Source organism: Antechinus flavipes, chromosome 1, assembly GCF_016432865.1.
Source record: "Antechinus flavipes isolate AdamAnt ecotype Samford, QLD, Australia chromosome 1, AdamAnt_v2, whole genome shotgun sequence".
Lineage (NCBI taxonomy): Eukaryota > Metazoa > Chordata > Mammalia > Dasyuromorphia > Dasyuridae > Antechinus > Antechinus flavipes.
This window is the reverse complement of record NC_067398.1, coordinates 695,326,980-695,340,262: the sequence shown is the minus strand read 5'-3', so window position 1 is coordinate 695,340,262 and position 13,283 is coordinate 695,326,980. Positions and strand designations below refer to the sequence as shown.

Here is a 13,283-nt window from a genome sequence, read left to right as displayed (position 1 = left end):
AGAAGGATCAAGGACTGGGAGAAGTGAGAAAGGCTTGCTCCCTTTTGGGGGCAGCCCCATCTCTCAGGCACCATGGGACAGCACAAGGCAATGAGCTGTAAGCTGCAAAGGCAGGACCCCTCGATCTCTTCTCAGGTGACCTGGCCTGTCCCGCTGACTTCTCCGAGAGGCTTCCATGATAAAACAAGAGATTTGTGATCTCAAAAGAACCCTAATTCTGTTCCATAACAAAAACATAAGTATATGCAGCAAGAAGGTGGCTAAGAGAAGCTTACTTCCACTCATATTCTCTCTGCAGATTCATCAACCTTAGTTTTAGCTTCCTTTACTAACAGTTTCTATTTCAAAACTACATCTGAATAGCTCAAAACAGATTCCTATTTTTCATCTCCAGCCATATGCACAAGCCTTCACTTAAGCTGGTAATGAGTTTACTTGCAGACTTTGGGAACTTTCCTTCCACATAACGACTATTCGGAAAGCTGCCAGTCTGAGCATTGTTGTTTTGACTTTTTCTCACATCACCTCCTCTATACAAGCAATTGCTTTGGAAATTAATAATCTGATAGAGAATCTTGATAACCTTTAAAATTTTTATTTTCCCCTACCAATCTGTGGGATTTTTTTTCAGGCTTTCATTGTTTTTTGTGCCGATCTTCTGCCACCCTTCCTTCCCTGGGTCATGTAGTCACTTGTGGGGGCCCTCCACCCTGCCCTGCCCAGAACCTTTGCCAACAAGGGGAAAAAAAGAGCTCCTAGTAAGCCTCAAGCTTAAGTATGCAGAGTCCAGGTAGAAGGCGGCCTTATTGTTAGAGCACTTTTATTGTTAATCATGCCTGTTTGGTAGGTGATTGTTGCAAAGGAGTTCAGATCAGAGATCAGGAGATTAGAAAGCGCCAAACAGGCAGCCTAGCGGCCTGGGATTCTATCAAATGAGGCACTTTAATAACAACCTAAGACTTTTTTGTCTTGTGGCTAAGAAAAAAGGAATCAGGGCTGGAAAGGTCCTCAGCTTCTACAAATTAGGAAACTGAGGCTCATGGTCACATAACACACAACACTTATAGATTACCGAATGCTAGGAAACTTAAAAGGTCATTTTAGTATTTACCTTCCATCAGCCCATACTTTTCCCTCTGACTCCAGCTAATTTGGCTACTAACTACTCCACACCCCATTGCCCACAAGATGAAAGTCAAGGATATAAATCTATACATGCATTACAACAATCTTTTCCTTTATACCTTCCCTTTAACCTCCCAGGCTTTGTTTAAAAATAAAAACTCAAGAAATGTTCGGCTAGAAGTACTTTAGAAATTATTATTTTCTGAAGGATGAAAATAGTACAGGTTCTATCTCTTAACAGGAGAGAAGCCTGATAAAAGGTCTCCCATCATGTAATCTATTCTTAACTCTCTTTCTCAAGTGCTTGAGCCAGATCTCTTTTAGTGCTTAATAAAAACTCCTGACCCGGCCCATTAATGGCAATTTAACTTTGAGAGCATCTTCTAGTAAGCTTTAGAGTGACATGAATCAGGCGCTGGAAGGCATTCAGCTTCACATGTACATAAGCAGTTACCTGTGAGAATTGACTGATCCACTCGTAAGGTGGTAGACTTGATGGACGTCAACCTTATGTCAGCAGGAACTTTGTCACCAACTGTATTAAAATAAGCAAGCATTTGGATTGATAATTAAACCAACAAATCTAAACTCACAATTTTTACAATAATCCACATAGAAATCAGAGATCTGAGAGGCCTTCCCTTCCCACCCATTTCTCTTATTCTCTCTGTGTACAATCTCTATTTTTTCAAACAAGCCAATATCCCTTAATTAGTAATCAACAAACACTAAATGCTTACTATGTACCAGGCGCTGCACTAAGCTTGGAGGGTACAAAAAGAGGCAAAGGACAATTTCTGACCTTAAGGGGCTCATATGTGTCCTCCCTAATGCCCTGACCCACTCCTGCCTCTGCAGCAAGGGGACTAAAGCATCCATAGAGACAGTCTGCAGGGCTCAATAGGAACTGGACTTACTGGGCTCATCAGCATGTCCATGGACCCCCAGGAAGTAGACACACAGACCAATAAGCTGGCAGATAAGTTCTTACAAGCCCTTCAATAGATTGCTTTCTGATTCTAAGACTATAACTATGCCTTGGGGGGGGAAGGAGGGGGGAAGAGGCCTGGTAGAGTCTTGGAGAAGCCAAACCAGCCAGGGAGCCTTATGGGCCTTCTGGGTTACAGAGCTGGCACTGCAGAGCTCAAGACAAAACAAGGAGATCCTCAGAGAACTGACATTCTAAGAGAAACATGAACTTCGACATCAGTGTTGGGAAGGCCTTAAGAGCTGGGGGAGAGATGAGGGAATCTGCCAAGAAAGAAGGTAGCCCTTTGGAACGGAACTTTGCCGTGGATGAGTAACATCAACTCCAGGCAAGGGAACCTGGTAATACGGGGGCCAGCCACAGATAGAGAGCAAGATGGGGGTCAGCGCATGTAGCTGGTCCAGAGGAGGAAAAGAGGAGCACGTGAATGGGGAAAAGGAGCCAGTGAGGAGAGGTGATGGGATGAGAGACCGAGGATGGAGCCACTGGCTTCTGTCCTCAACAGAAAACGGGAACTCCAAGAGTGCGAAAGTTTGGGAGGAAAATGAGACTGGGAGACAGAAAGCACAGGGGAAAGGGGAGCAAGCTATGGGACCTGGGAGTTCTGCCAATAGCTGAGGGAATGGAACCTTCCAAGGTGGGGTGAGGAACACTGGGGAAGATAGGAAGACAAGGGGAAAAAAAAAGATGAGCGGGGATCTCAGAGGGCTATGAGTATCTAGAGGAAAGTCAGGGTTCATAAAAAGTGGTCTTGATTTCTTTAGCAGGGAGGGGAGGGGTACTGGGTACAAGGTTTTCACAGTATAACTGTTCTCAAGCAGAGAACAGCCAGAAGAAAGGAACATTTTATCCAAGTTAAAAACTGTAAATAATGCCCAACTTCTTGAATGATCAAAGAAATGTAGATCTGGATTACTTTAAGGTCCTGCTATATCTTAAACAAGTGACTTCAACTTTGTGACTTGTACATATAGTGGCAGTTTCTAGGGATTCATGTCTACATTTTATTATTGCTAATAAGTTGGCAAGAGTTTCAAATGGCAAAATTCACAGTTAATGGAGCTATAGGAAAATAAGCACTATCACATTATTATTGTAATTGTGTAGTGATATAATTTTAGCATATAATACAGAGTAAGCTAGAAAGGAGGCTCTGCCCTTGTGATCTCCTTACTATGGTTTTAAGTTAGAAGAAAAACAAACAAAAAAGAAAATTATAAATAAAACCATTCCCAGCTATTTGTAACAGCAAAAAAATCAAAACAAACATTCCCCCCTCTACCATCCCCACCACCACATATACACCAAATGATAACCTTAGAAAAACCCTCTACATTCAAGGACTGGTAAACTACTGAGCCAATTGTGGAATATAAGTAAAGGGAAGCCAAGAAAGCAGAAGTGGAAGCACATGTCCTGACTACAATGACATCAAGCCTCTGAGCATGTAGCCAAATATGGTAGAAGAGGATGCAGGTAAATAATCTTGTCACTGTTCTGATGAAAATCGAGACTTTTTAAAGATGCAAATGGATCCTTTGGGACTTTTTAATTTTTAATTTATGTATTTACTGAGCTCATGAACTTGATCATCTAGTTCCTCATCAATTGCTTCTTTCCCCTCGTGTCCCTTCAGGGAAGAGGTTCCACCCTACACACAATCATGAAGAGCTGAGAAGGGAAGGGTGACCACAATACCAGGAAGGTTCTTGCTACCCATGATCAAATCTGTCTTGTATCTAAGTTTGGGGAACGAGGGGGGAAGAAAGGGCAGAAAAATATCTAAAAGTTAACTTGATGAAGAAGAGATTGCTCCTCTAGTGTGAAGTTTTGTATTTGGTTTAAGAAAAACTCCCTTAATGTATCTGGCAATAAATCTGCTCTCAAGTTGCCTCAACTCTGAGAATTTCAAACCATCCTAAGTGAGATGTGATTAAATCAATTACTGCCCTGTAATACTAGCGCAGGGCCAAAGGATTGGGGAAGATGCAAGGATTTGAGCCGGTTTCCTGCCTCAGCCTCCTGAGACCCACTGAAAGTTCACTAGGACTCAAATGCAGGCCCACCAACCCCAGACCTGTCAAGACCTTGCTAGGCCTTTCGATGGGCCTGACATATATCTATTCCTTTTTCACTAAGATCACAAAAAGAAGGGGGAACCACCAGCTTTCCAAATATTTTCAAAATACATCTAAATAGTCAAGGAAAAAACATGGCAGCCCGGAGAATAAACACAAGAAATAAGAATATGCTGTGAACCCCCAGACTCCCAGAGAGCCTTGAAGCCTGCCAAGATGCTCAGGTGAGTTGAGTGGGAAAGATCTAACAGGTAGAAGGGGAGCTCATCTGCTCCAAGAGTTTGTAATCCAGATACAGATAGATGGGAAAGGAGAGCTACAGCCTGTATGTGTGTGTGTGTGTATGCGCACGCACGCAGGCGTGTTTGTTTATTACAAATAGCTGGGAATGGTTTTATTTAGATTTTTTTTCCTTCTTGAATAGTATCAGAACAGTGACAACCCCCCCACCCCACTGAGGGCCAGGACAGTCCTTCTCTTTTCTGACTGTGCCTTGTGCCTAGCACACAGTAGGCCCTTTGCACTGGCTGGGTCGATACCGTGATGAAACAGCTCCTCACCTCTGCCCCCAGGTGACCTGTCTGGGCTGGGTGCTCTGCCAAAGAGAACTAGAGGCTAGCAGGGAGTTGATACCCTAGGTAACTAAGGAGATAGGAAGAGTTCCGAGTTGTTCTTAATTGGTTTAAATCACTTGGTGAACGACACCCTTTGGCACAGAAAGAGCCGGCAGACATGGCTCTGGGGAGATTATAGAGAATGGGGGCAGGCCCCTAGGACTGGGGGACAATTGTACTCCACTAATGAGCTGACCTGAATCTCTCTGGTCTTGGGCAGGAAGCGTGGAGTCAAAGAAGGGTGAATCTGGAGAAAAGAGAGCAGGGACAGGGCCCGCAGTGGGAGGTTAGGGCCTGAGCCGGGGAGGCCTGGCCAGTCACTAGTGGCCTCTGGGCCAGGTAGCCTGCTGCCCCCACCCACCTCTTGGCTGTTACGGTTGCAAAAGCCCAGCGCCAGGCAAACAGCAAGCACTACCTAAGTGCTAAGGGCTATCACAATGGCCAGAAACAAAGAGGAGCCCAAGAAAAGTTCAAGGCTAATTTACAAGCTCTCCCTTGGAGTGACCCAGAGAGCCAGTTGTGGGGGCGGGGATGTCCTATATATTTAATACTTTGATCAATGACTTGGGTAAGGGTAAAGATGACAGTCAGGGTTCGGAATGGAACACTGGGCCTTGGTTTGACCCCAGTCAGTGCCTCAGAAGGGCACCCCGATGCAGTCTCAGAGGGTGACCGTCCTGATCCTCAGGGCTCACCCAGAGTGAGATGCCCAAGTACCCCGAGCTCCAGCTGTCTCCTCCCATTGGTCTTCAAGCTCTCAGAGAGCAGCAAATTTATCAATTGTACCCTCAGTGCTCAGCACAATGCCTGGCACACAGTAGGTGCTCAATAAATGTTTATTGGACTGGAGAAGCAGCATTGGAGCTTGGAAGCAGAAGAGGGCTGGATACACAGAAGCCTGGGATGTATCACGCCACAGAGTCACCAGGGGAGACAAAGGAGAGGGAAGAGCTGTGACAGTCTTTGGAAACAAGGCTGGGCTGGGCTGACAAGAGGAAGATCCAGTAAGGAGAGAAGAGAGACTGGGGATGGCTCTTCCCAAGGACACCGGGAGACACGGGAGAGAAGGCACTCGCTCGATAAGGACAGACTGCAGATGACCGAGCTGCTGAGCCAGGCCGCGGGGAAGCCGGCAGAATGGGGCTGTATATACGAAGACCGGCTGAAGGATGCTCAGCCCCAAGAAGGCTTGTGGGGAATTTTTGTGGGAAAGGCATCTCGGGCCCCAGTGTAAGGATGAACCTCCCAATAATTAGAACTGGGGATGAGGATCATCTGGCCTGATGCCCTCCACATTAAACAATTCTCTGCATTCTATCAAAAGAGAGTTTATTCATGTCCAAGAACTCTCGGCTCTATTTACTGCCCCACTTTTGACCCGCGAATGCCCAATCTGTGCAGAGCCTAGGCTCACTCTTTAAATAAAGCTCCATTTCACCCAAGTTACAACATAGGGCATGTGATCACTAACTAGCATAGGAAGGAGACTGTCAATGCATAATCTCAGGAGATAAAAACTCAGCCTTTCACCTGACTGCAGGGACACAGCAAGTTAAAAAGAAATTCCTTCAGGAAATGCTTATGCAACAAGCAGCAATATTTCACACCTAACAAGTCACGGAGTGTGAATATTATTGTTATTAGTTCTGCTCCAGCCCCAAAGAAGAGGGACTTGGGAAGAGACAGCTTAGGAAAGTGATTTCTCAATATTCCAATACACTGCTCCGCTTTTACATGCCCCAACAAGAAAGTCAGTGATTGGTACCACTCAAAATATAAAACCCTCAATATTAAAAATGATCCTTCCTCCTTTTGACATCACTCACACCTCATGAAGAGGAATCCAACCCAAGTGTTGTTCCCTTGAATCATTTCAATGGCAATAGACAGCTAGTGAGCAATGTTCCCAATAAGGTTTCTCTTTGCAGGTCCATGGAGGCCAATGGCCGTTAGCTCTGCAGGGGGCACAAGGGGCAGTCAACCCACACTTCAGAGCTCTGGGGGGGCCTAAACCCAATCCAAAAGCTCAAATCTATCTCCCCCCTCCAAGGCAGGACTATCCTTAGACAAACAAATCAACATTTTTTTTTTTTAATGTAGCTAAACCCGCTATGGGCTGGGGATAGATTCAGGTCTTTAGACAGATCTGAATGAATGTCAGGGGCAGAAAGGGAGACCCTTCTCTGAAGAGATCTACACCCCCACTCCCACCCTATTTTATAAAGGAAAGAGGTGCACAAAGGCTCACCTGGCTCCAAACCCAGGACTAAAGGCAGATTCCCAGCCTAGCACAGGACCTCAGTCCTCACATTGTGGTCTTCCACATAAACTGCCACATACCAGGAACTCAAAAAATCTCTTTCCTCCATCCCCATAGTACTTTTCCATTCAAACCCAGTTAAGCAATGCCAGTTAATAGAGCAGTTGCAATTCATAATAAAAAAGACATTAAATATGGAAGGGACAGATTTGCAGGTATAAAATGGAAACTAACACTGATTCCAGTGAATGGCCTAGTGGGCTGAGGGCGGGCTTGAGAGTCAGAGGACCCCGGGCTCCAACCCCCGCCTTAGTTATTTATTAAGGAAGAGGCTGAAGAGTCACAGCACTACCTCTAAGCCTCAGTTTTCAATTACCCTTTAGTTGGGGGTGATGTCACCTATGGGCGTGTGTGAGAGGGGACAGATGTGAAGTGCTCTGCATAGGGTCAGCTCTCGCCACCATGATTCCCACGATTACAGGCTTCTCCAAGGAACGGGAGGATGAGATTAGGTGGCTGGAGGGAGAAGCATGAATGTCACCCAAACACTCTCTGGGTTGGCGTGGATGGCAAGTCAAAAATGTGTATCCGGAAAAACAAACATCCACATTTCTTTATGAACTTGAGTTTCCCACCTTCTCCTAACAGACTTGCCAACCCAGGAAAGAGCAGTCAGGAGAACTTTGGACAATTCTGGGACTTGTCCATCCACACGACGGCGAGGTCATTTTCCTTAAGGACAGTGCTGATGACAAAACTTTCTCACCTGATCTACAAAAGACTGTTTGGCTCTTAAAGCTCACCCAATCTGACCCCAGCCTATCTTAGCTGCCCCACCACTGGACATTCTTCCCCTTCTAATCCTCTGAAATCCAGACAAATTGGTTTTCTCTCAGCTCCTCACACATCACGCTCCATTTACCACTTCTGAGTCTTTGTCTTGGTCACTCCTCTGCCTAGAATATCCTCCCTTCCCCAACTGGTGGCTTCCCAGAATCCCTCTCTCCAAGAGGCACGAAATCTTTCCCAACCTCCACACATGGTCTCACTGCTCAATGACATCATCCTTCACTTCTCTGTGCATACTTGTATTTATGGGGCATATATGGATAGGGATCTTTGTGGTCTCCACCATTAAATTACACGCTCATTTGGTTCACTCTTGCTACCTGTATCCCAGTGTCTAGCCCTCAGTCTGTGCTTAATCACTGCTTGTTGATTGACTGGTGTGAGGCCAGAGGAAGCATCCATTATTCACTAAGACTGCCTGGAGGAGGGCCAAGAGTCCAGTGTGTGCCCTGGCCAGGGCACTTAGCCTCACAAGTGTTCTAGGCAGATAAGACCTGAATTGGTAAAAGGACGTTTCCTCGTTTCCAACCCAATAGTCCGGTGAACCTTTACTAAGGGCTTGCGATTCAGGGACTGTGCCATACCATTAATAGAGAGTCCTCAAGCAGCTTACAATCCCACGGGGGAGAGACAACACAGAAAAGGGGGGGAGGGAGGAAATACCAAGAGGGGCCCAGCCCAGACAGAGCAGTTGAGGGGTGGAGAACGCTCTGGGGAAGAAGCCCCGCTTCAGGGCTGTCCCCACGCAGCCCACTGTGAGCGTACCTTCATCATGGGAGGCGGGGACAGGTGACACTGCACAAGACCCCTGCCCAAGAAGCACTGGTGCAGGTTTGTTACAACGTTCTTGGGTGGAGCAGGGGGCCTGGCTCCTAATCACTAAGAGCCCGCTCCAGATCCAGACATTTAGCTTCGTGACCAAGCCTTCGGCTCTTAACTACTGATAGCCATCAGAACTTCCAACCTGGGAGCTCTCCAAAGTGACGCAATCAAAGGTCTGGCCCCTAAAGAAAACCAAGATTCTCTCTAATGGCAAGACCCCGCACTCCAAAGTCCTAACACTGTCATCAGACACAAACTACTCCTTTTCAAGCTTTCTGCCTCAAAACCAAATGAACCTCCAGGGAGACAAACACAGATCTAACTAAGTGAGCCATCGTTAGGCGATGGGACAGTGGAAGGAGGCAAAGAATCGGCCTGCTCTTTAGGCCAGCCAGTTTGAGGCAAAGATCTAAAACATTCCTAAAAGCCCCTGAAATGAAGGAAAACCAAGAAGTCTGGCTGCGGCCAGTCGCCACCCAGGGGGAGCCTCATCCTGCCTCCAAGTCCAACGTGCTTTCTACCAAACCAGAGAGTCGACAGTCACAGTCGAGTTTGTCTTGGAGTCTCACAACCACCTGGGAGACAGGTGGTGTTATTATACCCATCTTACAGATGATAAAACTGAGCCTCAGAGAAGCTAGACTAAGCTAATGAGTCTGAGGCAGGACTCAATCTCAGGTTCACAGATCTCCAACTCAGTGCTCTACCTACCCTGATATTTAACTTTTAGCTCAGAACACAGAACACACATTTTCTAACCCCATGCCTGTCCCCCCAAAAAAACCCCAAATCCCCACAGCCCCCAGGAAAGTCCTAGCCTCCTCACCAGCAGCTCCCTTTGGTCTCCAAATCCAGGACTATTGCCAGCAGTAAGTTGATTATTGGCAGTGCCACAGAGACAGCCATTTTAAGTATGACCAATTCTGACAACAAGATGGTGCAGAGAACATGGAAAAGGTTAACTGCTAAGAGACAAAAAGGATACCTGCTGAAATAAAACTGGGTCACACTACTTTTCTTACATATTAAATGGGAAGGAGAGTAGGAGGAGCATCTTATCCAGTGACTCCTATATACCAGGCTCTGTGCTGGGCACTTTACGAATATATCAATCTATTTCATTAACAACTGGATAACTGTAGTTACAGGAGCTGGACATTTCTGGAGGCAGACTAACTAACTCCCGCTTAAAAGACCTATGGGGACAGCTATATGGCGTAGTGGAGAGAGCACCAGGGCTGCAGTCGGGAGGATCTGAGTTCAAATCCAGTCTCAGATACTTAACACTCATTAGTTATGTGACTTTGGGCAAGTCACTTAAGTCCAAGTGCCTCACACTGCTCCAAATCCCCTTTCCCACTCCCCCTCTCCCTCCCCCCCACAAAAAAAAACTAAACTAAACCAAGGCCTCAACATAGAAAAAACAAGGCTCAAAGAAGGAACAGGCCTTTACTTGGTGGGGCTAGACAACGATAATGAACAATTCCTTCCTTGTTTGTGTACACTTCTCATGCTCCTCAATTTTGAGAAATACTTTTATAAACTAGCAAATTCCTTTTACCCTGCCATTCTCCCGTCCTCTTTTGAACCTTTAGAAAAGACTCAATCTAATCCCAAGGAGAGCTATTTTTCTTTTTTAATTCTTTCAATATCCTGCTTGGGTTTTAAAAGGACATTTGTTTCTTCTCTATCAGAATGTTAGCATTACATCATCATACAGATTTTTATTACTCAGATAAATTTATCTTCCTAGGTTTCTCTGAACCCTTGTGGTTAATAATTTATATTAACTTAAAAGTTCCTATTCAGTTCTGGCCTTTTCAACAGGACTACATAAAAGTCCTCCATTCCCAAAGGTTAACTTTTTTTTTTCTTTGTAGGATTATATTCAGCTTGGCAACACAAATTGTTGTTGGTTAGAAGCCCATTATCTTTTGCCCTCTGAAATGTCGTATTCTCAGATCTCTCATTTGTAATACAGGCAGGCAGGTGGCAGTGCTTGGATTCTGGTTTCTTGATACTTCAACTGCTTCTTTCTGAATGTTTGTAACACTTTGAATGGAGGAAGAGAACATTTCAGGGTCTTTTGAGGTTTCTTTCAGGAGGTAAATCTGAGGCTTCCTTTGATTTTCCTTTTGTCCTCTAGTTCTCATATTATTGAAAATATAGTATCCTTCATATTCATATTCCCTCCTCAGGTTCCAATTTTCTCTTCACCTCTAGCTTCAACTTATAACTATTAAACTTTCCTTAGCTATTTAAGGTCCTCCCTCAAAGACTGGCTAGCTATTTTGGTTAACCAGTCACGGTTCTCTTTTGGACTCAAAGAGGTTCACAATTCTTTGAGGATTCAGAGTTTAGAAAAATTCCTTAATGCCTATTTTACATTTTGTGATTATAAGAACTTCTATACTTATCTTAGTTGAAATGGGGAATGGATCATTTTTAATGTTGATTTCATTATTCTTTCAATAACTTTGATAGTTGTTCAATCATAGATAGATTAAGGGATTTAAGATAAAGATCAATATCATTACTATGTTTAATACATAGTAATTACTAGTATTTGCTAAGTTGGGAAAGGTGGCTTCTCTAGTTTATTTCATAAATAATACTTATAGAAATGAAGTGGCATTTTATTAATAAAAATATACAATACTTCTGGACTACTTGAGTCATGGATAAGAAAGAAAGCATGTAATTCTGTTTCACATATAAAGTACTAGCCATAGTGGAGAAGAACTCTTGAGACCAATTTTTGGAGTGTTTAGTCATCAGAAGGAGTAATATCTAAGATCTGTGCCCCTTAAAACTGGTCTAGTTTGTCTCTATAAAAGGCAGGAAAACTATCCCCGAGGACTTTATTGGTCCAGAGGACGGCTTTTGATATGACTTCTCAGTCACCTCAAGCACAAAAAGGCCATTCTCCAAAGAGTTGGTGCCTCTTAGATTTGGTGGACCTCCCATTGCCAAACAAGCCAACACGCTTCTGACAGGGCATTTCTGTATGAAGGGGAGCTGTGTCTACCTGAATCTATGCTATCTTTACTGAGTATCATTTCTAAACTATTGTTAAATAAACTGCTTTTTTAAAGGGGGAAAAAAAAAAGCCAGGGTCTGTTTTGATCATGATTTTCACAAAGTTCAATGACTCTGACCTGCTTTCCAGGCCAGTTGTTTCTGTTATCAGTTATTGTACATTCTTTTATTTCCTATGAATCCATTTTGCCATTTCTTGGAGTCACTGATTTCTGTTTGGTCTATTTTAGTTCTCAGGGAGTGTTACTTAGGTAAGGTGTTTCACTTTGTCAGCTATTTATTTCTCTTCCCTCCTAAATCTTCATTTCATTTTTTCTCTCTAGCTTTTTCCCTTTAGGTATTCATTTCCACCCTGTGGAAAGTCCTTTTTTCTTTCCCTTTGAGACTATTTGTAATTTCTCTCTGGGGGGAAAATGTAGATGGACAAAAATTTGGGGTACTGGTCGTCTTTCCTCTTCAGCTTTAGTTCTTGAATTGGAGTTTTAGGCCAGCCAGGCTTTGCCCTCCTCTTGCACTTCTGCTTGGTCTTGCTTTCAGCTTGCTGCCACCCTCCCTTTACTTCCCAGGATTAGGCCTGCCTACTCCTCTGAGGGTTAGAACCCAAGACCTTCAGAGCCTCTCTGATAGTACATAAGATAATGAAATAGCCAAGCGTGCCCTTTAAGGTTGACAAAGCACTTTTTAATCATTATTCTCCCTTTTGATCTTCACAACAACTGAGAGGCAGGTGCTATTGTTAGTCCCAGCATACAGATGAGGGAACTGAAGCTGAGAGAGGGTCAGTAATTTGCCCAATCACACAATTAGTAAGTTATCCAAGGAAGGATTTGAACTCCAACCCTGCTGTTTTGAGTATCTGAGGTACCCAGGAAATCCTTGGGCTCTGGCCCTCTCTAGCTGAACAATTCAGCTACACTAGCTGCTGCTGTTGCTACAGCGGCTCAGGATGTCCGAGGCCCCAGCTAGGGCCTTCTTGGGGATACCAGCATGGAATGTGTTTGGGCCTCTTTCTGGGGCACTGAGGGGCTGCCTGGCAGCCATGCACGAAGCCCCTTTCTCGCTGCCCTTGGCTGACTTGTTTGTGCAGTGATGGGGCAACATTGGTCACTGAAGTTTCTCAATGGGTTTCTTGATAGTCTGATCTGGGACAAAGGCCAGTGTTTTGTTGGAAATGGGGCAAGGGGCGGAGGGGAAGTCTGCCTCCTCTTCAGGCAGCCATCTTAGCCTAAACAATGTCTCCAAGAGCTACCAAGGCTTCAGTGTCTTTTCCAAAGACTGGGATGCCCCCGGGACCTGCACATGGTGGCAGTTTATTTCACATCCTCATCAAGGACTTGGGTGAAGGCCTGTGGGTACCAGGGTTGGGAAGGGATGCTAACGCCCTGCACAGTAAAGTCGGGATCCAGAGCAATCCTGACACATTTGTCCCAGTTGCTCTAACCTGATGAGGTGAAAGTCAACAGGGATGAACACAAGAAAGATCAGGGGGTTTAAGAGGACCACAAGAG

General features: G+C 44.8%; 1 protein-coding gene across 3 annotated transcripts in view; it reads right to left on the bottom strand.

Moving 5' to 3' along the window:
- ATP2A2 (ATPase sarcoplasmic/endoplasmic reticulum Ca2+ transporting 2) overlaps positions 1 to 13,283 on the bottom strand; it is a 52,614-nt gene that overhangs the window by 14,034 nt on the left and 25,297 nt on the right. For all 3 annotated transcript variants that reach the window (XR_007949664.1, XM_051972763.1, XM_051972762.1), the window contains exon 6: positions 1,580 to 1,660. Coding sequence is in view for 2 of the 3 variants with exons in the window: in XM_051972763.1 (XP_051828723.1) it covers positions 1,580 to 1,660 (81 nt within the window). In the remaining variant the exon portion in view is untranslated. The remainder of the gene's footprint in view (positions 1 to 1,579; positions 1,661 to 13,283) is intronic.